The sequence below is a fragment of the Emydura macquarii genome, unplaced genomic scaffold (assembly GCF_026122565.2).
Source record: "Emydura macquarii macquarii isolate MOO-44397 ecotype Brisbane River unplaced genomic scaffold, CSIRO-AGI_Emac_v2 contig_337, whole genome shotgun sequence".
Taxonomy (NCBI): Eukaryota; Metazoa; Chordata; order Testudines; family Chelidae; genus Emydura; species Emydura macquarii.
The window spans coordinates 124169-151718 of NW_027130474.1; the positions used below are offsets into that span (position 1 = coordinate 124169).

The 27550-nt window shown below is 42.0% G+C and overlaps 1 protein-coding gene across 2 annotated transcripts; it reads left to right on the forward strand.

The window, feature by feature from the left end:
- Positions 1-11157: 11157 nt before the first annotated feature.
- Positions 11158-27271, forward strand: NMD3 (NMD3 ribosome export adaptor). Of its 2 annotated transcripts, none has more exons than XM_067529871.1 (16): positions 11158-11208; positions 11567-11629; positions 12189-12323; positions 12770-12866; positions 13677-13757; positions 14385-14513; positions 17331-17421; positions 17652-17730; positions 17952-18048; positions 19116-19233; positions 20275-20420; positions 21384-21496; positions 22548-22620; positions 23346-23452; positions 24971-25041; positions 25420-27271. In XM_067529871.1, the coding sequence occupies exons 2-16, from the start codon at positions 11586-11588 to the stop codon at positions 25551-25553; spliced, it is 1515 nt and encodes a 504-aa protein (XP_067385972.1). In that variant the 5' UTR covers positions 11158-11208; positions 11567-11585; the 3' UTR covers positions 25554-27271. The 2 variants fall into 2 exon arrangements, with proteins under 2 accessions (XP_067385972.1, XP_067385962.1); XM_067529861.1 differs by having other exon boundaries at positions 11195-11269.
- Positions 27272-27550: the final 279 nt, after the last annotated feature.

Genomic DNA, 27550 nt, shown 5'->3' on the forward strand with positions numbered 1-27550 from the left:
AAACTGAAACATAACCCAGATATATGGACTCTTATTAAATAAATATGTAACTGGCTGTTGCCAGCTGTTGAGTCCTCTCCCCATTGAGGGAATGAAAAGCTAAGAATTAACAGTGACACAGGGGGTCACTGGAGGGTGTTGTGTGTTGGAAGTGGGAAGGGAGAGGAAAGTCTGGTGTTATATTTTTAAGGGGTTTCCATCAAATGAGAAGAAAAGATGAATTATCATAGGACCAGGACAACCATATTGTCAGCTAAGATAGTCTTATCCATCTCTTTCTGACAGCTCTCATCTTTACTACAGACGGTATGTCTACAGTTGGCACTGGGGGTGGGATTCCCAGCTCAAGCAGATATACACTTGTTCTCATTAAGTTAGCATACTAAAATATTAGCATAGCTACAGTAGCACAGCCAGTGGCGAGTAGCAGCACAGGCTAGGCACAAGTGGCAGCATGGGCTAGCACTTGATGTCAGAGATGCCTCATTTCACAGTCATACGGAGGTGAGAATTAGCCACTAGGAGTCAGTCTTTCAAATTTAAAACAAACAGCTAAGAAGAGAGATTGCCATGAAATGTATATCAAAATAATGAGAAAGCATTTTGAATTTTGGACACAAAAACACAGCAGAAGCTAAACTCAGAATAAAGCAACATAAAACAAATTGATACCTCCTAAAGTTATATGAGTGAAATTAAAAAGATGAAAGAAAGACAGTGAATGGGAGGGAACACCACCCACTTCCTTTGGCTGGCGGAGAAAAGAGCTTGTATCAGCCCTTTAGATATCTCAGGGCAGCAACTTGTGCAACATCAAAAAAACCTTGGCATCCTAGTCACAGATTATTAGCATTTACTGGATGCACAGATGCTGAAAGGTTCATGAAACAGTATCTGTGAAATGGAGGTTCACACTATATGGAAATACGTAATGCCCAGGGCTCCGCTCTTACTCAGTCACCTGCCTTGGGAAGGTCACTGATGTACATGATATTTTGGCCAGGGTAAATTGGGTGGGAGAGGAAGCCCCTCTTTCAGATGCTAGGTAACTCTGCCCTGCCCCAACCCAGCTGAATGGTAGTAAATCCTTGGTCTTCTTATCCTTTTATCCTCATGTCAGAATAAAAGCCACAACTCCTCCATAGGCATCATATGCTGGGAGGACTCATTAGTGCAGGGCTCTATTCAGCCATGCCTGCTTTAGTGATGCAGAAACACCTGAGATTTTGAAGAAAGGAGGCTTTGACAAATATATTTAATTTAAAAGACGCCTATAATGTCTCCTATGGAAAAAACCATAACAGAAAACCCAAGTATAATAAATCCACTGTAATGAACAGCATATTAATTCCTGTAGCCAGTACCGGTTTTCACTGTCATGATGTTGTCTCATGAATAGTGTGGACAAAACCACATAAATATTAAACACTCCCTGCATGTAAATCATTTCATATATGGATGGATCTGCTTCATATCCCATTAGGCCCAGTCCTTTATTGTCCATAAGATCTTTATTAAAAACAAAAGCATATTTTTCTGTGACACCTGTTGTCAGTTGCTATCTGGTTCACATTGTTTAATCCATATCCCAGAGCCCCAAATCCATTTCAGCATTAGCTTGGATGCATAATGTGGTTTGTCCAAGCAATGGAACAGCAGCCTTCAGTCTTTGAAATAAACACACACCAGACAGCACTCCCAAGGAGATGAGCCAAAACAAGAGTCATACTGATCGATGTGGTCTGTGCTCTATTTTGGACAAGTTCAAGTTTTATAGTTCATTATAGTTGAGCAGAACAACACTGCATACTTCTTTCAATCAGCTTGAAGTGATGTGTCAAGCCCCCCAGGATGTGCCTGGGTCAGAGAAAGAGGGAGGGGCCATCTCATCCCTGAAAAATTGCAACACCTTTACACAGGAACTCATGACGATCAATTAAACAATGTGTAAATCATCATATAGGCTGTTGCAAAACAGGTAAATTATATTTTATATTGGCCAGAAGTACAACATCTGTCAATCCTGACACTTCACTTAGTTTGATACCCTACTCACCTTTGCATTACAATACTACATTCAGACTCACACACTGCTTCAGGTAAGCTTTAGTCAAGTGAACAGGCAGGAATCTACCTCTTAATAAAAACTGCTATCAGATGGTGTATCTACACTGCAATTACATACCTGTGGTTGGTCTGTGTCAGCTGACTCAGGCTCCCAGGGCTCAGGCTGGAGCCTCGGCTCTCAGCCCCTCCTGCTTTGCAGGATCCCCAACCGCAGACCCCAGCCCCAGTGTCAAAGTTTTACAGCCCCATAGGTGTTTAACTGCACTGTGGACATACCCACAATTAACAATGATGAGCAGCCTCGCCTGCAGCCTCAGCAGAAAGGCCAAGTATCGTATGGGCCATAGAAAATTAACTGTGGGAGATGATTTTTTCAGGGCTGAGTTGAGACACATATTGATGGGACAGTGTGCAGAGGCTTACACTATTGTTGCCTTTATTGTACCTATTCTGAGGCTTGCTAAGGGCTTTGGGTCCTATGGCTGTCAATCAGAACTAAAAACAATTTTAAAGAAAAAAATATATAGTTATAGCCAAACTTTCAAAGACAAGAGTCTAAAGTTGGTCTAAGCATCTAACCATGGAGATTTTCAAGAGCACCCTTAGGATCATGGGTCACTTAGGTGCTCTTGAAAATCTCACCCTAAGAGCTTAATTTAGGGCTCCTATTTTTGAAAATTTTGGCCCGTAACTAAGTGGCACTATCTTAACTTAACTATCTTAACTTCAAAAAGGTAGATTATCACAATACATTTTATTTGTCCACATATGAAATAAGAATGCAAAAGGTTTCCTGAGCTGTTTCCAGAGGGTTACTACCACAGCTACATGTTAACAATCTGAAGGAATGGGCAGTGCTCTGGGAATAGTAGGTGTTCAGTAGTCACTGGTAAGAACATAGCCAGCCAAGGGAACACAAGAATATGAAACATTATCTTTCTATCAGTCCTACAAAACCTGCACTAATTTGTGTTCTTTACTTCTCAGTAACATTCTGACAGGCAATCACTAACCTGTCTGACTGGAACACATTACAGAATATCTAAGATTGCAAAACTACCATCCCACCCCTGCTTATCTCCTGTATTGATCACTGAAACTTCTTTCTCCCCAGCCTCACAGACATCCCTGGCTCTTGCCTCAGTCCATCTGAAATGACACAGCAGGAATTAATACTCCCTGAGAAGGAACTTCCTAAAGCAAAGCTGTATACCAGAACAACCATGAGACATTTTTCTCCTTTTGTACATGGCAATGCTAAATTATCTAGGTATCCATGGCTACTACAGGACACAATCCTGAAAGGTGCTGAGCCCACTCAACTCCCAGATTAAATCAATGGGAGTGGAGGACCTTCAGCAACTTGCAGGATCAGGCCCACAATATATAGCAGTTTAAGGAACAGAGATTGATCTGGAATTTATGAGGCTTGTATTGTAAACATGTGTTCCTACTTACTTTTATATTAGTCCTTACTTATCTAATAGTCTGGGCCTCTAGTTTCTGCACTGCTAGATATGTGGCTGGTGAGACAAAGGTAGCTGGGAGTCAAGTTGCTGGAGCACTTCTATCATATTACTATTGATCAACTTAGGGGGCAAGAGGAGTATTTTCTGTGCCATGCCGGGAACCTGCCCTCAAGTTTGATAGGGCTCTGAGTTGATTGCTGGGTTTTAGAATCTGGTCTTGGCTGCTGACCATCCGGGCTAGGCTGGCCAGCCGTTGGGTGCATCAGCACCTGCTTGCTAGCAGAGGGTTCTTTGAAATGACAGCAGTGTGGCTGTTCATTGGATTGGGCAGTGATTAGAATAACTAAGTGACAGGAGGACTCAGTCACCTGTTCCAGTGGTGTGTGAGGTCCAGTCTTTAAAAAGCATACAGGCTGCCAGTGGCTGGTAAGACAATGGCAGTAAGGAGACTAAGCCAGCTGAGGGAGACAGTGAGGTAGGGGCAGGGTGTTGCTTTTATTTCCTTAACTTGCAGGTACCCAAAAGGAAGAACGTGCCATGGGAGGAAAATGACATATTGCCAACACCAGCATTAGCTTTTCTTCTGCCTGCACATCTGTGGCCCCCCACCACCCAGGCATCCTGACCCTGGAAGCTTCTATCCAGGCCCTGGTCTTGACTTACTAGAAATGGGACCTGCATACCAATGCTGACATAAACCAGGCTGGGGGAACCACCACATGTGAGAGAGGTCTACTGATGGAGTCCCACAGGGAGCAGGTAAGAGAACTGCAGAAGGGCTTATCTGCAAAGGATCCAGGAGCACAAAGACTTCATCTGCAGGACATGCTTAGAGACAGTGGGAACAGCAATGCTAACAAACTACAGATGATCACCATAGCATTAGAGGAGGGAGGAGGACTGGCTGCCTTGCTGCTGGCCACCTTGAGGAGTAGACTATGCTTTATCCCACCCCCCAACTCCCCCAGGCATGGAGGTGTAGAACCACTACCGTGTACTAACAACAGCAGGAGAGGAGCAGACCCCCCATGGTTGGGAAGGAGCCATTTGCCTCCAAGGCTGGGAGGTTTATGACCATGACACTCAGATGCAGAGTGCTGTTGGTTGTGGATTCCCTTCTGAGAGAAAAAGAAGCATCCATTTGCTGACCTGACGTCCTAGAAGGTGCATTGCCTACCTGACATCCATCAAGACATTACAGAAAGGTTGCTGAGGCTCATCTGCTTCTCTGACCACTACCCTATGCTGTTGATGTACGTGGTACTAATGAGTGACAGATCAGCAGTGACTACAATGATCTAGGGTGAAGAGACACATGTGTCAGAGACACATTTGGCTTCCTCAATCATGGGAGGGTGTTCTAAGGTGGTCAGGGAAAGGGGGGGGGGTGCACACACCTGACCATTTGCCAACCTCAGGAGCCTGGTTTTAAACTACATTCAAAGGAGGCAGGTGACAAGAGGCCACAGCTAAGTAGAGGGGGGGAAAAAAAGCAGCCATGACAGAGGATGTGATGTTGGATGGGGACATGGAAAATTGCCCTAGGGCCATAGAAGCACACGTGAGGAAATCTGCTCGTCATTGTACATGTCTATACCCAAATTCAAATAGCACAGGGAATAAACAGGAAAAATGGGACGTACATGAGACAAATTATGATTTAAGTGGTATGACAGACTTGGCGGGATACCTTTCATGATTGGAATATTTGTATAAAGGGAGATCTGGTTCAGTAAGGGGAGGCAGGGTCAAAAAGGAGGAGGGGTTGCATTATACAATAAGGATATACACTTGTTCGGAGATTTAAAAGGAGATGAGAGGTAGACCAGGTGAGAATGTCTGGGTAAAAAGAAAAGGGGTAAAAAAAATTACGGGTGACATCATGGTAGGGGTCTACTATAGACCATCACTACAGAAAGAGCTGGTGAATGAGACATTTCTAGCACCAAACTAGCCAAAACAAGGCAGGATAGTAATGGGGGACTTTACCCACACATCTGTTGGTAATATAACAGTAAAACACAAACTTTCCAGGAAGTTCTTGGACTGTATTAGAGGGACAGTTTTTTTGTTCCAGAAAGTGGAAGTAGTAACCAGGGAAGTAGGGGAAGCTATTTTAGATGTGATTGTGATGAGCAGGGACAAACTTATAGAGAACGTGAAAGTGGAAGGCAATTTAAGTGGAAGCAATCATGCAATGATAATTTCACAATTCTGAGGATAGGAAGGAGATAGAGCAGCATCATAAGGACAAGGGGCTTCACAAAAAAAAAAAAAAAAAAAAAAAAAAAAGAAAGAAAGCAGACTAAAACTCAGAGAAGGAATAGGCAAGGTCTCATGGGAAGAAATTCTAAAGAGAAAAAGACATTCAGGAAAGGTGGCAGTTTCCTCCAGGGGATAGTATTCAAAGGCATAACTGCAAACTAGCCTTCTGGAAAAGACAGAAAGAATAATAAGAGGCCAATATGGATCCCGCAGGAGCTCTTTAAGGACCTGAAAATTAAAAACAAATCTAACAAAAAGTGGAAACATACACAAGGTGCTAGGGAGAGTACAAAAGAATAGCGCAAGCCTCTAGGAACAGAACGGCTAAGGCACAAAATGAGTTACACCTACCAAGGGACATAAAAGGCAATAGTTTAAAGTACATTAGGAGCAAGAGAAAGACAAAAGAAAATATCAGTCCTCTACTAAGCAAGGAAGAAGCACCACTAACTGAAGACATCAAAGAGGCAGAGGTATTTAGTGCCTATTTTGCTTCAGTCTTTATTAAAAAGGTTAATGAGGCTGGTGGATGGGTGTTGTAGCTGTCTTCTCAGGATTTCTGTAAGTTGATTGTGAAAGTGAAGCACTAAACAATTCAACTTTCACAGGTATCCAGGCCTGCAGGAGAATGTTAAAACAGCCGGTCATACCAGGAAAAATCAAAGAAGGAACACTGTACATTTAATGCACATATTTTAATAAACTAGGACAACAGCAGCATTAACATATTACTGACCAACACAGATCCCTAAAACAATTATAAATCCCCTCAGTGGATTAGGTGGGAAAACAAACAATATGAAAAGGTATAATGGAATAATGGTGTGGGATGTGTGCTTCGAGTCAACAATGTGTATGATGTTTGTATGCGTACACACAACTCCTATGTGTTTACATACCACTGTTCAGCATGGGTTCCATATCCCTCTAATTGATGCACAAGAGATGTGAGAGCTGGCAAAACTGCACAATTTTATTGCAAATGTTATGATATTTGTTTTGTCATAGGGTCACATACCCAAACCTAAGTACACCCTAAAGAAGTAAAAAGCAAAATCACAGAGAAAAAAAAAGCTAATTTTTTTTTTTTTTTTTTTTTAAAAGCTCATGATTTTAAGCCAGTCTAATGATTTTGGAGGCTTGTCATGATTTAACATTTTGAGTTGGTGATGTTTGGCAGGATTCACCTAGAGCATCCAGCAAGGGGATTAAGACTGCCAGCTCAGGTCATGCCCACGCTTGCCAGCCTTACAAACTCAGGGTGCAGAAGGCTTTGACTATGTCGGGGGCCAGGTCCTGCTCCCCAGCCATAAAGAAGTCAGTTCCTTTGTCCTCTGCTCTTCCTTGCACTGTTCAATATGAATTTAAAGGAAATAAATACATGAGCCACTGCCAGCTCCCCCACGTACCAGGCTTAACCCTCTTGCTCTGTGCCAATTCACCCCCTCCAGCCAGCACAGCACTTGCCAGCTTCCCCATCCAACCATCCCTCCCCACCCTAGGCCTTTCCCTCTCAGCAGGTTACCAGATTTTTCAAAACCCACAAAGCTGAAATTAATCCAAAAGCAGCTTAATACTCTTAAAGCAAGTGCAGAAACAACACAACTCTTTAACCAACTAAACAAACCCTGAGGGGACACGGACACACACACACACGGACGGACACACACACACACACACACGGACACACGGACACACACACCAGGGTTTAAAACAAGGGAACTTTATTACAGGGAGGGGGAAGGCAACAGAATAAACTTCAGAAGTAACAACTAACAAACCTGTAATTAAAATCTTTGAGCTAAAACTCCAGTTCCATCCCACCCAGCAGAGTGCTTCAAACATGGTCAAAGCAGTTCTGTCCTCCAATTGTGAGGCTACTTCTCTCCTGAAGTCCAATGATGCTGTCCAGCAGGCTACCAACAGCAGGCAGCCCCTTAATCTGTTGCCCTTTCTGTGGTTGCAGCTCAAGCCTTCATCTCTTTTGTACCATCTGCTGCATTGAAGTCTTGTTGTCTATCATTATCCTCTATTGCTATTGCCTGCTATTTTCCTGTAGTGCACCAAATGCTGTTAAGTACATAAGCAAATAATACTTACAAATGGATTCATTTTGGTGCTGTTTCTGATTTTTACTTCAGTTGCCTGTTATAATGGGAGAGGCTTTCATTTGTAAACTCAGAAGGAAAATATGCTCACTCACCCATACTATCCTAACTGTGGGAGCGATTACTAGTCCAATACAACATCCTTCACCTCATTGTCCTGGGGTTCTGTACTTGAACTTGGTCCTGCCACTGTTTCTGCTAATGATACATTATAAATGGACGTACAGAACCACTGTAATATCTCCACAGTTGGTTGAAAATCCTTGCAGCACACTTAGTCTTCTCAATCCATAGCAAATGTGTAACACATGATCAGTGTTTTCTGTCCAAACCTATTTTTCAGTTTACATTTTACAATGTTCATTTGAGAAAATATCCTCTTCTCATCCACATTCCTTAGTAGTATTGACAAAGAGAGCAAATTCTCCAAGTTCCCTAAAGCGGTTCTCGCGACTTGCAACAGCGTATTTGTAAACCTCAACCCAGAACTGTACAACCTTCTTGTCCTCTTTTTTTGCCAAGCAATGAAGTTAGTTCTATGGTACGGAGCATCCAGTTCTTTCATGCTGCCATTGAAACATTGTGATGACAGTGGGAACTTTCCTTGTAAGAGAACCAGGGGGGCTGAATGCTGACGCTGACCTCCACACCACAATGTGGTCAGGCAGCCTCCTTTGAGGGCCTGTTTGGTAGCCTCCAGAAGAAATTCTGTACATCTGCTTTTGATGTTCAGCATTTCAGGCTCCTTTAGTTTTGCTTCTTGTACCACAATATGGAAACTTCCAATAAAATCTACACCAGCAAGTGATGGTGGTTGTTCCTGTTGTCCAAATTGGCTGAGTAGTCCATCGGATATGGCCACACAAGTGGGCTTCAGAACTTTGCCAATCAACGATCTGAAGAGCACAGAAAGACTTGGATACAGGGAAACCCATTCATTATGCCCATTTGGAATAATTTATTTGTGGAACTGCTGCATGATAGATGCCACAAATCAAACTTTGTTCTCTCACTGTACATTCTATACAAGAAATATGTACTGTAACAAAACATCTTCATCCCACTGCTGCAGAATATAAACACAACAGTTATAAAAGGATAGCCACCTGGTGTTCAAAGCCTGCATAAGCATCAAAGGCTGCACTTCACAGTTCATTGTTCTGTATAATTCAGCGTACCTATTTTGCTAGAGAGTGCTGTGGGAAAACCATTTGTAGGACTCAAACCAAGACCTCCTGTCTGGGCAACTTCTCTGCAGCCTTGCTTGCACACAGGTTATGGAGTGTCAAACACACTTCAGCAGGACAAAACGTTCATTCTTCTCCCAAACTTTAATGTACACTGAATTATTTCCTCTGATCATAATACCACTCTCAAACCACTCTCAGTTCCTTTTGACTAAGTGAAGTGGGAGCAGACCTGCTGGGAAACACTAATTCCTAAATTAGTCAAGCACATTGAGAAAAATGGAACAACGTTTCTCCTGTGCTTTTCCATCTTCATATGCTGCACAGCATCTGCATGGGGTCACGAAGTGTACATTTGCAGAATTTGCAGCCAAGCAGTCTGGCATCCCATACCATGGCCATAATCCATGGCTTCATGTCCTTTTCTTTGTTGGGCCACAAACTATGGGCAGACAGATTTTGTGATTCGGACTGTACTGAGCATGCACACAGGAACTGAGCATATTCAGTAACATTTGCTGCAGCCCCTGCCCTCACCCTGCCCTTACTGGGAGTCAGACTCCATTACCCGCTGTTTAGAGGGGCTAAAAAGGGCCAAAGGGGGCACATTGGAGGCGGGGATGGGCAGGATCTGATCGGGGGACAGAATTTTACTGGCCTGGGGGGTGAAGCCGATGGAGGTGGGCGTAGGAGAGGGGCTGAGGAGCAAAATCAGGGAGGGGGTAATGAGCTGGGGTTAGCCCACAGGTGAGGCACTGCCAACCCGTAGCAGAGGCAAAACCCCAGGGACCCCGCTGGGATGAGCCACCTCTGACCTGCCCTGTGTGCAAAAATAGTGCGGGGTGGGGGGGCTGAGGGGCTTTTTTGTTTCTGCTCTCATAGGCGTCTGTGTCTCAGGGAGACTCTCAGCTCCGGCTTCCCAGGGCTGGATTCTTAAAGGCACAGGCATCCCAATGCCTAAAAACAGCAGTTCCTGCTATACTGCGGGGGTCACAGGTTTTGTCTGGTTTCGTCATCAGGCATCTTGTGTGACAGAAACAGAGACGGGTAACCAAATCTGTCTGTCCAGGTTTCGGCACAACACCTGTCACGACAAGTAGGTACCAGATACGGGCACACCCAGAGGGCCAACCCCAGCAGCCTTGATCTCATTCCCACGCTGAAAACCCTTATCCCCTCCCTCAGCCCAGGCTCCACACGCATTTTCACCTCACCCCCCGCGGGCCAAGACCAACCCTGCTCCCACCCACGCAGATACACCCACCCCTGGGAGCCGGGTTGGGCCACCCTTTACTCCCCACGCTGCAAACCAGTCACGCATCACGCACACCAGGCCCGGATCCATTCTCCCCGGCCCCGAACCCGGCCCTGGTCTCACCCACCGACTCCCAGGCTAATATTCTCAGCTCCCTGGTTCCGCGTGGGCCGGGCCGGGCTGAACTGGACTGCACTGCACTGCACTGCACTGGGCGGGCTCGGTGGAGCCGCGCTCACAGCTCTACAACACAACGGCTCCACACTAGCAGCTGGCTCGCGTCAGCCGTTTAAACAGCCGAAGGAAGTAAGCCGGCTAACGCCACGCCACGCGCACACAGCGCGCTCTTTTTAAAAAAGCGAGCGGGACGGGTCGTCCCCCCCGCCACGCGGGCCCGGCTGCCCTGGCCAATCAGGTGCCACTACTTCCGTTCTCAAAAACAACGTTGCAGCCCATTGGCTATCAGGCAACAGCGAAGGGCGGGACTAGAGGGGCGGTGTTAGTCACACAGTCAGTTTTCGCGACGCGGGGGCGGGGCACGTGGTCGAACCTCAGAACGCGGCCCCTTCGCGTTACTCACAGAGCCCCGCGGCCGCGGATTGGCTACGAAACTGCAGGGAAAGGGCAGCACAACCTTGATTGATGTAAACAACCACCACCTCCTTCTTTCCCTCACTCTTCTCGATCTCGCGGGACTTCAGCTCCGGCGTCCCGCCGCCGCCGGACCCCGCCCCGGCCTGTGCTCTGCCTCTGCCGGAAGGGGAGGGGAACCAGCGACCACCGGAAGTGTCGAAGCTGAGTAAGGAGGCGGGACCAGGCACTGATTGACAGCGGGGGCGCAGCCGAACGTGCACGGGGTAGGGGGGTGCTGCTGCTGCTGCTGCTGCTGCTGAGTAACGTGGACTCCGCGCGCTGCGGGTAGGAGGGAGGGGCGCGAGATCGGCCTTGGTACCCACTCGTCGGGACGGGAGGAAGCGGCTGGGCGGAGACGGATCGGTTCGCCCCGACCTGGCCTGACACGTGTCTTCGGCTGTCCCGGCCCAGGGACCTACCAGGCCCGCGCGCGCAGCTGCTGCCCCCCGGCGGCCCCGGGCCAGCAACCGCAGACACGTGTCCTGCGCTTGTGTCTGGGGCGAGAGACCCGCGTGCAGGGCCGGGAGGGGGAGTCCTGCGGGTCCCTCGATCCCCCGCTGACCCTGCTTTCCGCCCTCCCAGGAGCCGTGTGGGCCCGGACATGGAGTACATGAAGGAGCCGGTGGCCCCCAGCCAGGGGAACATGTAAGTGTTACGGGCCTGAAGCTGCCCGGGGGACGGGACGGGACGGGGCGGACACCCGCGAGGAGGTGTGGGGCCGGGTAAGGGGAGAACTGCCCAGATCGCCTGAGAGGCCCCGGCCAGACCCCCGGAACTCACGGCAGATAGGGGAGAGCAGCGCATGTTAGTCTGAATCTCTCTGAAATCCCTGCAGTGAGTCAGTGGAGAAGGGCCGTGAGTCAGGAATCCTTCCCCAGAGCAGCCACTACAGGCATCCCCTTCCTTTGGTGGGCTAGAGATGGCTGGGCCATTGGTCACTGTCAGCCTGGCGGGATCTGGGTCCCAGCTCAGCACTACTGTGTTCTGGTATCACAGAACTGATTTCATTCTCTTACAGACTTCATTTCAGGCCAAACCCATACGAATTCCCAGGCTACATGCACATGATGCATTGATGTGTGTTCTGACTGGCAGCAGGTCTTCTCCCTTCCATCCCAACACATTTTTCTTTACTTTTATATCCTCCTCCCCCAAGTGTGCTGTTTTGTTTTTTCATTCATTAATTCTGCTTCATTTACTCAAGCCTGTGCTGCCAGTGTGGCATCCCAATCCCACCAAACCCTGCGAACATGTGCGTGGCATGTTTACGAACTCAGGTGGATATCACAGAAGGAATCCCCAAACAAGTTACAGTTCACTTCTGCAAACAGTGTGAGAGGTATGGTCTGATTATAGTGTCGGTTTTAGGCTAATACGTCAATAGAATGTTTAATTCACTGTATTTTCATTAATATAATTAGCTATAGTTGGAAATGACCAAATTTATATTCATAGAATGCAAATGTCTGCTTTGGCCTTATCTGGGGTACTCTCTTTAATTATTATTTTTAAGACTTTTTTGCTGAAGCAATATTAATGATTCTGGGATGTGAGCCCACACATAGAAAAAAGTAGTTTCTGAAGGAAAAAGTAGGTAGGTCACAGATAGCTGGTGGGGAAAAGTTCAAGTACTGTACCTCTGAAGCATATTAATAGATATTGTTTTACTATGGAAGCACCAGTTGTGGATTTATAGTAAACATCTTGTTTTACTAAACCTAATAATGGTTTAAATAAACTGATCTTTGAATAATTTAAATTGTTGAAAGTCTTCCCTTATCTCAGGTATCTTCAGCCTCCGGGAACTTGGGTTCTGTGTGCCTTAGAATCAAGAGAACTTCTTACTTTGTGTCTTAAAAAAATCAAAGCTTCCCTTAGTAAGGTTAGTCACTGAACTGCATTTGCACTGTATAAAATAAGATCTGATTAACTTTAAAACTTTCTGGGTAGTGGGTCACATTTACCCCTACCCTGTATCAGTTGATTCATGGTAAAGATGGAGAGTGAAATCCTGACCTCATTGAAGTCTATAGTAAAACTCCTATTGACTTCATTGGGGCCAGGATTTCACCCAAAGTTTGGAGACTGACTGGGACTAGATAGATCTGACTAATCTAAAGAAAACATTTACATACCACAATGAAATTCTGCTATTAAACCAAATAAATATATTATTATTCATGTGATAGTCATGTTAGTGTTACCAAATATTGGTTGGTATTATGCTACCACATCACAGTTTGGACTAGGAAATAGACCACTTAGTTTTTAAATCTATTTTATTTACTTCAGTTACATTTACAGTAGTGCACAGTAAAGTAACAATTCTAATAAGCCTTTTTTACACTGATTTTTAAGTAACTGGCAATTTGTTACTTGTCAACTTGCCGTGAAAGTACAAATGCCTATAGTAGTATTTCTATATCAGTGGTTTTAGGTACAAGGAATTTTTTCAGTGTAATTATGTAGAAGTGTAGAATGAATAATATTGATTGGGTTTATTATACTGCTATATATGTTTCTTAGAAGTCTTTCAGTCCTCAGTTGCTGGTGGTGTACTTTGTAATTCATTACCTGAAACTTGTGTTCTTAATGGTTGAGTTTGCATGCTTTAAACATGCATGTTAGAGAGTCTGACAGATTATCAACTCTAGGAAAATGAATAAGCTTCTGTGTTTGTTCCTACTGACAGGTGCGGCTGATTGAAGCAGGCTTTGTTTGGACTGAACCACATTCCAGGAGACTTAAAATAAAGCTGACTGTACAAAAAGAGGTAATTGAGATATATTGCACCTCTTGAAGGTTTTTTTTCTAAAGACTATTTTAGGAGACAAATAAATACAGTAGTGTTGTACAGAAAGGCAGTTCTCTGTTGGCTGGTGGAAGAGAAGCATGTTCCAGAAGTTATTTGCTTCTCTTGGAGGAAGATAATTTAATTGTGTCTAAAGCCGATTAATGGAGCAGTATTGACCATAGTCAGAAGTAGGCCTTCTGGGAGGAAAGGTTATCGCGTGCAGGCAGAGAAGTTAATGAAAGATTCAGCCACATAGAGAGGCAGGTTTATAATGAATAAAGTGGCCTACTTGTGTTCAGAAGCAAACTTGTATTTCCAGCACTTTAAAATATGAATTTCTCTTCATTTTCTGATTAATTAGTTGGAAAATTGAGGTCTTTATAAAAGCATGACATTTACATTCCACGAATAATACTGCCAACCTCCATGCATAGCATAACAATGGCTGTTTGTCAAGTAATCTTGCTACATCAGTTACTTTAAACTATAATATAGCTAATTTCTGTTGATTATTTGCATCAGTGATGTAAACAACAAAATGGCGCCATCTTCAATCAGAAGGGAGGAAATTCATAACCACTCTTAAATTTAAATTTGATTCTGCAGGTGATGAATGGCGCAATCCTTCAGCAAGTGTTTGTGGTGGAGTATGTTGTTCAGCCTCAAATGTGTGATGACTGCCATAGAGTTGAAGCTAAGGATTTCTGGAAAGCAGTGGTTCAAGTCAGACAAAAGGTAAAAACAAAACTAGTGTTCTTCAGTATCCATCTACGTAAGTGACCCATATTGAATGCCTTCTTTTGAAGCATAAGCTCCTCACAGTGCACTGGCGAATTCAGGAATATGACAGTCTGCAAAAATAAGACTGAAATCTTTCCCTCACCTCAGACAGTCTGTTCCCTGAACATAGAACATGGATGCACATTACAATTAAAGTAATTGCAGATGCTTCACTAGCCTTCTTTATGTTATACTGTATCGCCTCTTCTCTAAACTAAGGAGTCTATGTTAGGAAGTCTTACTCTCACGTTGTCTAAAACATTTAATCCTATGCTTCCCAGTGAACCACAAGCCAGTATCAGGAGCTGAGAGAGAGATCTCGTATAGACAGCTAAACAACTTTCCCAATCTGCCACATAGGCTGGCATCTTCACGTGCCAGGCAATATATAATATTGACATGCTAGGATGAAGGGCTGGGGACTATGGAAGAGGCATAGAGAGATGACACTAGCTACTTACCCTTACCCACCCATAAGGACAGGAAAGGAAGAAGACCCTGCTCCTCTCTGTTTCCAGCTCACCTAGGCTTGGGGGAAGGGATGAGAAGATATGTTTCCTGGCCTGAAAGGATGAATATCAGAACTTAAAGTGAAGATGAGCCGTCAATCTCGTGTAGATATATATATATAGTATATTGCATACACAAAAATGTTTAAGGAACATTATTAAAGTTGCAAAGTCAAGCAGTCAACATTTAGAAAATCCCAGAATTAAAGTTGCCTGTGCAACCTTAATTTGCCTACCTTGCACATATGCTCCAAACTATGGGGCCACCAGAGCTATTAAAATAAAAGATCACAAGAATTTCTTTAACATTACAATATTAGTTTTTCCAGAGGCACACTCCTGGCATGGAAAGTTTCAGCCCAAAGGGCAAAGGTCAGCAAGGTTATAAGCAGCTGGGTCTTATAATGAGAAGTGCTGGGCAACCTTAATAAGTGGTGCTACCAGCCCCACCTATAATATAGTAGTAATGAAATATTTTCCTTATTATCCAGCCTCCTCCTAATATTAGCTGACATCTTTTCTTTTTTTACCCTAGCCACACAATAAGGTTACACCTTTTTTCCATAGGACTAAAACTAACTCAGGTATAGTCAGTATCTGAGCAGTCTTAAGTTGCACCTTCTGATATGTTTTACTTTGCACCTGTCCGTGTGGCATTTCATAAGTCATTGTTAAAGCAGGTTATTTGTCATGCTGTCACAGGTTGCCAAGAATTCTGCAATTTTTGGGTTTTTTTCAAACTTCACTGCCACTCACTGGTCATCTGGAGAACCACTAGTTTTTATTTTAAAAAATATTGTTTCTAGCCATTTTGGTTGCAAAGGTGATCTTCTAAACATGAAAATGTAACTGATGCTGTCTTGCCAAGTCCTACCAATATATAGTGCTTCCAGAGGATGCTCCTTTCCTTATGTAAAAATTCTAAAACCTTGTAATATAAGAATGTAAAATGTCTTTTATTAAAATAAGACCTGATAACATTAAGAATGTTTTCAGATTTTTTCTGCTTGAAAATAATGTTTAGGACACTTAATATACTTGAAAAATTACTGAGACTTTTTAGCTACATTTGTGACTGTTTCACTTCTTGCTCGGAAAAAACAGCAGGGAGTTGGTGTTTTGTTTTACCCCAGTATTTTGCTATAGCGAACAACCAGCGTCCGTCACTGTATTGCTCAGACACTAATGGGTATGTCTACACTGCAGCGGGAACTGTGCCTTCCAGCCTGGGTAGACAAACACGCTAGTTCTGCCCAAGCTAGCATGCTAATTAATAGCAGCGTAAATGATGCAGCATCAGTATAGGCCAGCCACCAAAGTATGGACCTGGGGGGTCAGGTGGGCTTGTACTCAGCCAGATAGCCAATGCCACACTATTCACACATTAGCATGTATAGCTGGCAGGCATGCTCCCAGCTGCAGTGTAGACATACCCTTAGTTTTGTATGGTCCTTTTGTGATTCCTTACAGTTCTGCCTAAATCTTGACTAGCCTAAATAATCTATCAGCAGACTGCCCTCTGACTGTTTGCAGCCTCCTGAAGCTGTTGCTTCTAAAGTGGTGGAAAACACACTTCCTAGACAATGCTCTTCAAGCTATGCAATGTTTGATAAGGTGATCAGATAGATTAAACTAAACATTTGAATAGCCTGGTTTTTAAAAAAAATGTCCATATTTGCACCTCTTTAACCAATATTCAAGTTCACCATCTGAGAAAAGGATGTGAATGGTGCATACTGCAATTTTATGCCATGTAGTGCATGGGGCTAGTTGACTTTTTTTTAATCATTTTGTTTTTTTAATATCAGCTAAATTAATCCAGCATTAGAATCAGGACGGGTTTATAATTGTTTAGGATTTCATTTATGGAAAAAATGAATGTTACAGAAGCAAGAAATAAGAATAAATAAATAGAGGTTTAAAAGCAACACAGGAAAGCATACATAGAACAGTTGCTTGCACACTTACGTATATGTATAATACATTTTCAGTACTTCTCTTGTAATAAAGACTTTGTTCAATGTCTAAGCCCACTCAGTTTCCCTATCTGTAGTTTTGGGATAATGATATGAAACTCCTTTGTAAAGTGTTTTGAGATCTACTGATAAAAAGCGCTATATAAGAACGATGTATTATTATTACTGTTTCTGCTCCAGTTGATCATTCCATGTTAATGGTTACCTTGTTGATGTGCTGCATTTGCAGATGACTTAAAGGTTGCAAATTTTCATAATCTAACCTTAATTTGACTTTTTAACTTTAGACTCTGCACAAAAAGACTTTCTACTATTTGGAACAACTGATTTTAAAACACAGACTTCATCAAAATACTCTTCGCATCAAAGAGATTCATGGTAAGTGAAGTGGCTTGCCAATAATCTATGTAAAATGACTGAAGTAATTGAAATTGGCAGTCTATGTTGTGCTTGCAAAATAAGTACTAATATTCCATTTGTGTGCATATTGGCTACTTACCAGCATGACTTAGATGCCTAATTTTGAATATATAGCCCTTTGTTATATGGTACAAAATATTGTACTGTTCTTTAAATAGTTATCTTCATGTAGCTGTGTTTTCTTTAAGATGGCCTGGATTTCTATTATGGTTCAAAGCAACATGCCCAGAAGATGGTTGACTTTCTTCAGTGTACAGTTCCTTCCAGGTATTATCCCATAGTTTATCACATTCTAACTCAGATATTCAAGAGCTATTGGAAAATTACTTTTGTCCATTGTCCTGTTTTCCATGTTATTCCTAGTTTATTTCTGATATGAAGTCATATCTTTGCAAGTCTTTTTCTACTACAATATTTTGTGCTAACAGTAAATAATTCAATTCTGTATCTTTTTCTTGCCCCTTTAAAGTTTTACTTATGTTTTTTAGATCAAAATCATCCCAGCGTTTGATTTCCCATGATATTCATAGCAATGCCTACAATTATAAAAGCACTTTCTCTGTGGAGATTGTTCCAGTTTGCAAGGTAGATTCCTTTTTTTTTTTCTTCTTAAGGGATAAAATATACTACCAACTTATAATGGCTGTAATTTACAAGTCATTTTTTATTATGATCCTGACAAGGCAGGATTTTTTTTTTAAACAGGTAAAAAATAGGTTTTTTAAAATAGGTAAATAACACATAAATATTTAAAGGTGTTATTACATAAATACGTATACCAATACACTTAAAACATATCCATGTGTTTCCATATATTATGTATTCATTTGCACGTGTTTGATTTATACGTTGAAAGTTTGTTTGACCCAAATTAAGGTGATCATTAGCTGTGGTAGTGATTTGTCAGGGAACCATGTGGGGTTTTGTTTGTCCAGTCTGACAGTAACGGGAAGCAAAATATAGGCAAAACATAAACTTCAGAGCAAGTTAAAAATATAACTGCATCCAAGTATGAAAAGCTCTTCAGGGCAGGAATAGTCTTTGTATGTGTTTATATTGAGTCTAGCTGAATATGTACTATAGTTAATTAGTGTAAAACATCGTTTCCATTTTGGAGCATTTTTGCTAAGTTAGGCGATAGAGACCAAGCACTACTGACTTCTTATCAGTACTTTATATCCTGAGAAAACTTGTTTATTGTTAATCCCTGAAAAAGTAAAGAATGATCCCTGGAGAAAATTGAAAAACAATATGATACAATCTTATCTTTCCTCAGGGTTATGGATATCTCTAAAACTTTCTAAGTAGGAGAACCATGCACTTTGTTGATGGACAGTGTCATCTTCCTTTGTTCAAATGAAGGTTGGGAAAAATGACTTTGCGCTGTAACTAAAAAGATACCTTCCTAGCAAGCCTCAAAGGCCTGTCATGGGAATGTAAGAAAATCACTTTTTAGCCATACAGTGTGATGGAAGGAGCTTTCCCCATATCCCCTAGTTGTTTGTTCGTAGCATCGATATTGAATGGAGGTAGTGGTTGTTCTCAAACTCAATTTAAAGATTTGTTTAAAAAAGGTTTTAGTACTTTGCTAAAAATCTGAACGTAACTAAAAATAAGAAAACATGTATGCAATTTTGTCTCTTGGTGCACAGGACAATGTTGTATGTCTATCTCCAAAACTGGCACAGAGTTTTGGGAACATGAGCCAGATTTGTGTGTGCATCAGAGTAACAAGTACTGTCCACCTCATTGATCCGAACACTCTGCAGAGTAAGTTGGGAGGAGGGGTGGTGGTGAGGGTCTTGTTTTTTTTCCCTTGAGAGTTAATCCTATTGTATAGCGGTAATTCTTCTGTTGGCATTGTTCTTACTGAATGTTTTCCTGGTGCACAACATCATGTGTTTCAGACCTTAATGTTGAAAGATTAAATCAGTCTTCTCACTGCTAAACAAATTAATGGCAAACTAAAAAATTAATCTCTTAGCCCCTAAATTTTCTAGTATCATACACAAAATGTACCACAAATCAAAGAATTACAGACCAATTAATTCTGTGCAGAAGCTGTCTGGATGATTCTTTCCCCTTGTCTATGTTAGAAAGGATTTACTGTTATAGCTCTACCAGCCAACCCTGCTAGTTAAATTGTAGCTTATATTGTCAAAGGAGTGCTTTTTCTGGTGTAGCTTATACCAGAACGAAACTATCCACATTAGGGGTTTTGCCAGGACAGGCATCTATTATAAGTGACTTTTTTCACATACTTAACTGACAAAGATCTACTGGCAAAACTTTTTAAGTGTAGACCAGGCATTAGTCTGTCATAGGGATATTCCTTTAGAATTAAGATGAGAGATATCAAATGCTAAATAACTTTTGACTCAAGCTAGGTCTGCCCTAGGAGCACTTGCGGGAACTTCAATACCGTATACTTTATGCAAAGCTCTCCTAGTGTGGATGTAGCTTATCCTGATAAAACTGCACTTTTGCCAGTGTAGCTTATTCCAGTCTTCACTTCCCCACCTAGCGAAATAAGAAATACTGGTGAAAGCACAGTTTTGGTGGTAAAACTGCATCTACACTAGTGACTCTTGGTGGCTCAGCTATGCAAGTCAGATCACACTCTGATTGACAGTGCTACTTCAGCAGAATTTTATAGTGTATACCTGGCCTCAATGCTTTTATTCCGTTAAAGTGTACTATCACTGATCATTTGGCAGTTGCCTTGATTTTTGGCTTAGAAATGCATATTTTGTATGTTGACTCTGAAAGCAAATTTCCTTTGCCCAGAAAATTCTTTATTTGCTCTTTCAGTTGCTGACATTGATGGAAACACTTATTGGCGTCACCCTTTCAATAGTTTGTTCCATCCAAAGCAGCTGGAGGAGTTTATTGTAATAGATATCACTAGGGTCCAAGAGAGAAAACAAGGTGCAGGCGCAGGGATGAGATCAAACAAAGTAAGAGTTTATTTGCCTTATTTAACAGTTTTGGAAACCTGGTTCTTTGTCTGAAATTCTGTTTTGGCTCACTCCATGTTACAAAGCAAGCTGCACATTTTTCCAAATAGATCCAGAAGTTTTCTAACTATTGTTAGCTGGTGAATCTTTCCCTTAAGGAAGGTGCAATACATCATTCTCAAACATTGGGAGTTGCATACACATCACATGAATTCCCTTTTCAAAAATTATTCTGCTTCACACTGAAATTAAAATTTGATTTTTGTTATAAACTTCCTACTCTTAGGTTGTTAATATTTTAGGTCACAATTGAGCAATGGAGCATTTTCTGCAACATAATACGTAGAGGGTTGTGGATACCAAAACCAAACGAACCACACCAACTGATTTGACAAATACCTTGACAAATATTACACCTGATTCCCTAGGTCAAATTAGTACTATGGACTGGTGTTTAGAAGTCCACTTACCTCTCTTACTCGTTTTTTTATTACAGATCTTGTAGCAGTTGTTCTTTCTTAGTAACACAAGACTATGGCTTGGCACTTCGTGTGAAATGTATTACTTAGAGACTTCTGTGTAACAATGTCTAACCTTTGACCCTTTAAGAAAAAGGTTTGCTGCTCAAAGTTGACTGTATTTCCTTACCGATCAATATTGCCTATTCCAAAAACCCTACATGGTACCTAATGAAGTAAAGACAATCCTTGTGATCATATTTATAGGAGGCAATCTAAATGGGATCTGTGAAAAATACCCATTGTTTCCATTTGTTTGTCCTCAATAAAAAGGCAATCATTAAGGATGAGAAAATGGAAATAGCTGGATAAAGAAAAAAAACAGTATAATTACTGATGCAATATCAGCTGGTACATAGTACAACAATAAGAGTGTTGTAATTGTGCAGCAGCAGATTAAACTATCTGCATCTCATTATAAAAATGTTTATTTCCATTTCTCAAGCACACTCTTGCTGAAGCCTGGATCCAGAAAACCTCAGAGATGAATACAAATCATCAGTATTTTTGCCGCACTCACTTGGGGCATCTTCTAAATCCTGGAGACCTAGTCTTGGGGTTTGTATTGTTATCTGCTATTTTCAATCAATATTTGACTGAGACAGATTCTGCAGGTAGTAAAATCTCAACTTCCTGTAGAAATTCTAGTAACACTAACACAAAGGTTGCAATGCATGGTGGACAGAAAAGATCTTGTAATTCTGTCATTTTGGAAAAGGGGTTTTGGGTCGGTGGGAGAAGAGAAATGAGTTCTGTTTTTAAAGTGTCTTTCTAAACCAAAACCTTGTAAAAATGGTCCCTTTTGACTGAGACCTGCTGCCTGTGCATGTTCAGAATTGTAACAATTACAGGTTTTCCACTTTTTCTATGATTAGCACTGAAGAGCTAGCATGGCTGTGGGAAGCTGATCTGGACTCTGCTCAGACTGATGCTTTCCCAACAGAATTGTGAACTGTCCTAATTTCAAAATTAGAAGTGGTAGGAAATATGAGGGTGGAGAAGAGGCCCTTGGACATGGGCAGGAAGAGGTCATTGGTGACCTTAATGAGAGAAGTCTCAATGGCATGGAGGTACAAAAGCCAGATTGGAGTGACATCAATCAGTTAGCAGTCAGAGTCAAAGCAATGAGTGTACAGAGTGCACAGGTGACAAACACACTGCTTAGACATGGAGAGCAGTTAGAGTCGTGGAAGTGTTTTTAAGTTGTGAAGATGGTGACATGTTCAAAGGCCAAGTATGTTGTAGTGTGTGAGAAGTCAGGAGGAGATGGGGACAAAGGGACAGGTTGAAGCGTATGCTTTGCAGCTTAATGGCATGCAATGTACTTGATCACTGTCAAAGTGTGGGGAGAAAGGAGCAGTGTGTGTGTGTGCATATGTATGATGTAGCTTAGAATGTAAAAAGTGAGATGTAACTTGTTTATCAAGGATGCTTAGCATGGATTTTCTTCCTTGTATATCATTACTTCTTTCTGGAAGTATTGTATCTCTTTTGTATGAACTATAAAATTGCAATTATACCATGCTGCTGCTGCTGCTGCTTGGAAGTATAGAAGATGAAAGGCTAAGCATTCAAGCTATTAAGTGTTTTGTAAATATCTTCCTTTTAGATTTGACTTGGCCAATTGTAACCTCAATGACGAATTCGCCAATAAGATGAATCCACACAATGTTCCTGATGTGGTAAGATCTTGGAGTTTCCTTTCTTGTACAGAGGTTTGTTTCTTGTGCATTGTTGAAGATAAGAACATTATGGTCTGTAATAAAATATATGTCATAGCCCAAGCCTAAAAAGCAGGGGAAACAAGGTATTAGCACCACCATCCTGGTCAAATTCCAATTTGGGAAATTATATTCTGGCTGTTTAAATTTTTCCTGATGTTTTGATTGGATTTCTCTCTAAAAGAGATGCTCTAGCTTACACAGGCCTGTATTACGCAGGTCAAATTTGATTATCATAATGATCCCTTCTGCTCTTATGAATCTGTAGTATCTGTTTCCTTCCCCAAACTGTTGTGTCCTATCTGTGCTGCAAAAATCCCTGTACTGTTCCTCTCATACACATGTATAGCTTGGAAAGTAGTTTGGGAGCCCTTAGGCTGACAAGCACTGTATAAATAGTATAAGAACATCAGTGCTCTATGAGGTGCCCGACTCAGTTCTTTGTTGCCCTCTTGTGATCAATTATAATATTGCAGAATCCACAATGCAGTACAGTTCCTTGGTTCACAGATCCATAGGCTTTAAGGTCAGAAACAATCATCTGGTCTGACCTCTTATTTCAATTAATTTCATAGACGCACAAGTTCAGACTCTAAATTGTGTAGTATTTTAAAAGAATGCCAATATTTTTCTGAAAATGTATCTAAAATGATAGCTTCTATGATAGAATTCTATCTTCTGTGAAGGTGTTAATAAAGAAAAGTTATGACCGTACTAAACGCCAGCGTCGTAGGAACTGGAAACTGAAAGAGTTGGAAAGGGACAGAGAAGGCATGGATACAGATGATGAAAGGTTTGGTTTCTGCTCAGTAACTTTTCCCTCACTCTTCCTCTTGAACTATCTGTGCAGGATCCAGGAATGGTAGCATTTCTCAGTCTCTCCTGAGACTGAACTAGATCTAGTACCATTAGCAGGGTATCCAGAGTAAGTGGAGTCACTACTCCTCTCCTTCTTCCACACAACACAGGCAAGTGGAAGAAGAGCGTTTGCCTGAGGTATCAAATTCTATAATAATTTCTTGATGTGCAGTGCTTCCCTACACTTCATGGGCCTTGAGGGTTGCAAAGGAGTAAGATGTAGAGCATTTATAAGTGCTGACAGCACGCTCAAGACATAAAATAAGTGTTTTAAATCCATGCTAGCAGAAGGACTGTGGTCAGTGAATCATGCCTACCCTTCTCCCCCAGTCTTAAAGCTGTCTCTCTGCCTTGGCTTTTAACACTTTCAGGCAACTTGGAATTTGGGGAGCAGAGCTGGGGGTCTGCCTGTTGTTCACTGGTCCCCACGGGACCCCATAGAAATATAAGCAGCTCCTCCTTAAATCTTTTAATTTTTAAATGTTTAACTTAAAATAAAATTTAATTTAAATTTAATTTATTTATATTCTAATTTAAAGGGTATTTAATTTAAATAAAATAGCACTTGTTAACTCAAAGTTTTCTGAGTAAGGGTATATCTACACTAGAAAAGTAAATCGACCTGTATTAGCTCGATTTACAGCTACCACAGTAATTACTGCAGTGGTTCATGTCCACACTACCCTCCTCACCAGGAGTGCTTCAATCAACCTAAGAGGGGCAGTGTGGGGAGTTGAGAGCCCGGTCTCTCAGCTCTGCTGGCAGCTCCTTGTGGGAAGCCTGGCTGCCCCACAAACTTCCAGCAAGCTGCGACCCCCTTCCACTCCCTGTTCCCCGCAGGAATCGGAGGAAACTACCCAGAGCTTCTCGCTCCCAGGGAGCAGGGTCCAGCTGCCCCAGCTTCTTGTGCCTGCTGCCCTGCTCCCAGCGGGAAACAGGGAGAGGGGCCACCTGGGCTTCTTGCCCCGACTCCCAGCTGGGAGCGCAGTCCAAAGCCATCCAGCTCTCTGAGGGAGTGAGGGGCAGCTGGGTTCTAGCTGCCTAACAGCCAATGTAAGGGACGCCGTGTCTACAGAGGTACTGCATCACCCTAACTACACCGACATAAGCCTTATGCCTCTCATGGAGGTTAAGTTATGTCAGTGTAATAGGGCACTTACATCAGCGGGAGGAAGTCTGTCATGTAGATACTGACATAATTAGGTCAGCATAAGCTGCCTTATGTCGACCTAACTGAGTAGTGTACACCAGCACTAAGTGTCTCCCCCCGCGCATCCGAAGCAGGGTTTTACCTGATGAAGAGCTGTAGGATTGGCCCTAACTAGTTGTTATCTGGCATGACCCAGTTTGGATTCCCCTGAACTGTTAGCCGGTCAGATTCCAGAGTTTGCATAATTCTGAAGGAAAAGAGAAGAATAAGTTAGTGTATTCAATTGAGGTGGTTGCTTTTTAGGCAGTACCAGGACTTCCTTGAAGATCTTGAAGAAGATGAGGCGACTAGAAGGAATGTCAATATTTACAAAGGTAAGGTTTCCTGAACATGTAACTGTTCATAACATTTGTGACTTCAGATTGTATTTAGCTTCTGGTAATTCAGAGGGATTTGCATGCTTAGGGTAAAGTGACATACACTTGGAGGAATGCTTGTTACTTGAGGTCATACTCCTTAATAGATATTTTACAACTTTTGATTACTGTGTGTTCATGTTTTGTACTTGCAATGAAGGTAGGATGGGATCTGGAAGTCTAATTTGGGAAAAAACTGCTGAGAGAAGGATTTGGTTTGTAATGCAGCAGCCTGTGTGAAAGTGACAGGGTGTATTATTGGTGTACTAGTTTTCAGGAGTGAAATATCTTGGAGCTTTTATTTCCTTATTTGGTTTTTCTTGTTTGGTTTTTTAGATTCAAAAATTCAAGTGGAGAGTGACACAGATGACGAAGGTGCTCCACAGATCAGTCTGGCTGAGATGCTAGAAGATCTCCATATCTCCCAGGATGCCACTGGTGCGGAGGGCTCTAATATGATGACAGAATAAGGACATGCATTAGTAAGTGCAATCATTGTACTCTCTTGAGGAGAAAAATTATCCTGCACAGAAATAAATGTAATGAACTCTTAAACTAATAGACACTCATGTAGTCTCATGAATGTGGAGGGCTATGCACATGAACCCAGCTTACCCCTAAATAAGGTTATTGTGTGCATATGCTATACAAACTACTGATGGGGATCAGATTCCTTAAGATTGAACTCCTGGTGAAGGTGTCTCAACATAATGCCTGCAAATTTTTCAGAAGTTCTTCTGCCGTCTTCTCCCTCTGACTTCTGCAGTGAGTGCAATCTGAAACTGCAGGTGTATCCACAAAGAAAGTGTCTTGAGGTTAAGATGCAAGATGAGGAATCAAGAATGATGGGTTATGATTCTGCCAGACTTTCTATAGCTTTCTCTCCTGTAAGAGAGACATTTATCTTCTTCACAGGAAGGTTGTTAAGCTACATTTGTTCGAAAAGCGTCTTAAGGTCCTTGAATGGAAGATACTGAATAAATTCATATTACAATATTTCTGGTAAATACAAGTACACAGTATCTGTTCCTCAAGCAAGGAAGCTACAAATACAAGTGTGTGCATAAAAATCCTTATGTAAAATAATAGGGAAGTCAGCTGCCAGTACAGCCCTCTGAATCGCAAAGCTTGGCCACCCTTACTCATTGTAGGGAGTACTGCACTATCTAAATGCCAACATCAATGGGTTAATTGAACATGAATAAATATCTGCAATTGTGAATCTTGCATTTGAAACTGTTAGAACTCTGAACATCTCTTATATTAGCAAATAACTCAATCTATTCACAAAATGTCTCAACTGTTACTCCCTTAATTGTTACACTGGAAGTGAAATCTGGTTTTAACATCAAAGAGGGCATGGTCAAAATATGCAATTGTTTTGGTATAATAGACTATTAAATATTGACATCCTTCTGTTATTTGTTTTGCTTTACTATGGAGAGGTTGGTGGAATAGAAGTTTTACTGAATTGCATGAGAACATTCAGGTTTGACAAATGGATAATTTTAGTGGGTAAAAAGGATGTAGGCAATGTGCAGTAAAGAAGAAATTTCCTCTCCTTGCGTCATTATGTACAAAATCAAAGAGGTAGAAAGGACAAGATCTAATGCTGTAGTGTTAATTTAATAGTGGATATATTCTTTAATGGTAATCATACACAGCATTGGAATGGAACTTAGAAGGTGTATATCCTTCCATCCCACATGTGTTTTTTGTGGTAATGTGAAATAAGAAGACCATTAAATTATTAATATGAGCCCGGGTTATAGTGGGCTTCTGTTCAGAGCAAAACCCAGGCCATTTAACTAGTGCCCCCCTGCTTCCATCCAGCACCATTTGGGATTCAAAATGAATACCAGGAACTGAGGGGATTAAAGTTAAGCAAGCAGTTATGACATTTATACTAATTACTGATGGTTAGAAATATGGATTGGGGTACTATAATTATGAGCGTCACATGTCTCTGTTAATACAGCACTCCTTTATAAACGTGCCACACCCCCACGGTCCTAGACCACTCGTAAACTGAGTCCAAGCAAAACAAGTCTGTATTTGGTCCAGAGCTGACGAATCCAAATTACAGTAGACAATAGCTGTCTGTCTGTGTAAGGGGTCCCTTTGGCTGGCAGTCAGCTGGGTCCATGAAAAGAGGCTGTCACATGTCTCCATGCTACCTCACATCTTGTTAATTTGTTAGCATGAATTTTCATCCATCACTGGCTGATGAAAGTGAATTTCTCATGGAGTAGGAACTCCAGCGAGGCTGTAACATTTGGGGATAGAGCAATACTTATCAGGGCTGCCTCTGTAGCTCCAGCCCCCTCCATTCAGATACATGCTGATCAGTCATCATGCCTAAAAAATCTCAACATAAACAGATGGTTGTCTCCTGCTGACCTGTGACAGAACTTCACGCTTCCACTCAGAGACCTCCAGAATATCAATATCATCCAGAGCTTGCTGT

What these genes read in the sequence shown, in the direction of transcription:
- NMD3 (XM_067529871.1), top strand. Translation starts at nt 11,586, where the DNA reads ATGGAGTACATGAAGGAGCCGGTGGCCCCCAGCCAGGGGAACAT. An exon ending in TCAAAGCTTCCCTTAGTAAG is followed by an intron (nt 12,867 to 13,676) that starts GTTAGTCACTGA and finishes TCCTACTGACAG; the next exon opens with GTGCGGCTGATTGAAGCAGG. An exon ending in CAGGGATGAGATCAAACAAA is followed by an intron (nt 20,421 to 21,383) that starts GTAAGAGTTTAT and finishes CCATTTCTCAAG; the next exon opens with CACACTCTTGCTGAAGCCTG.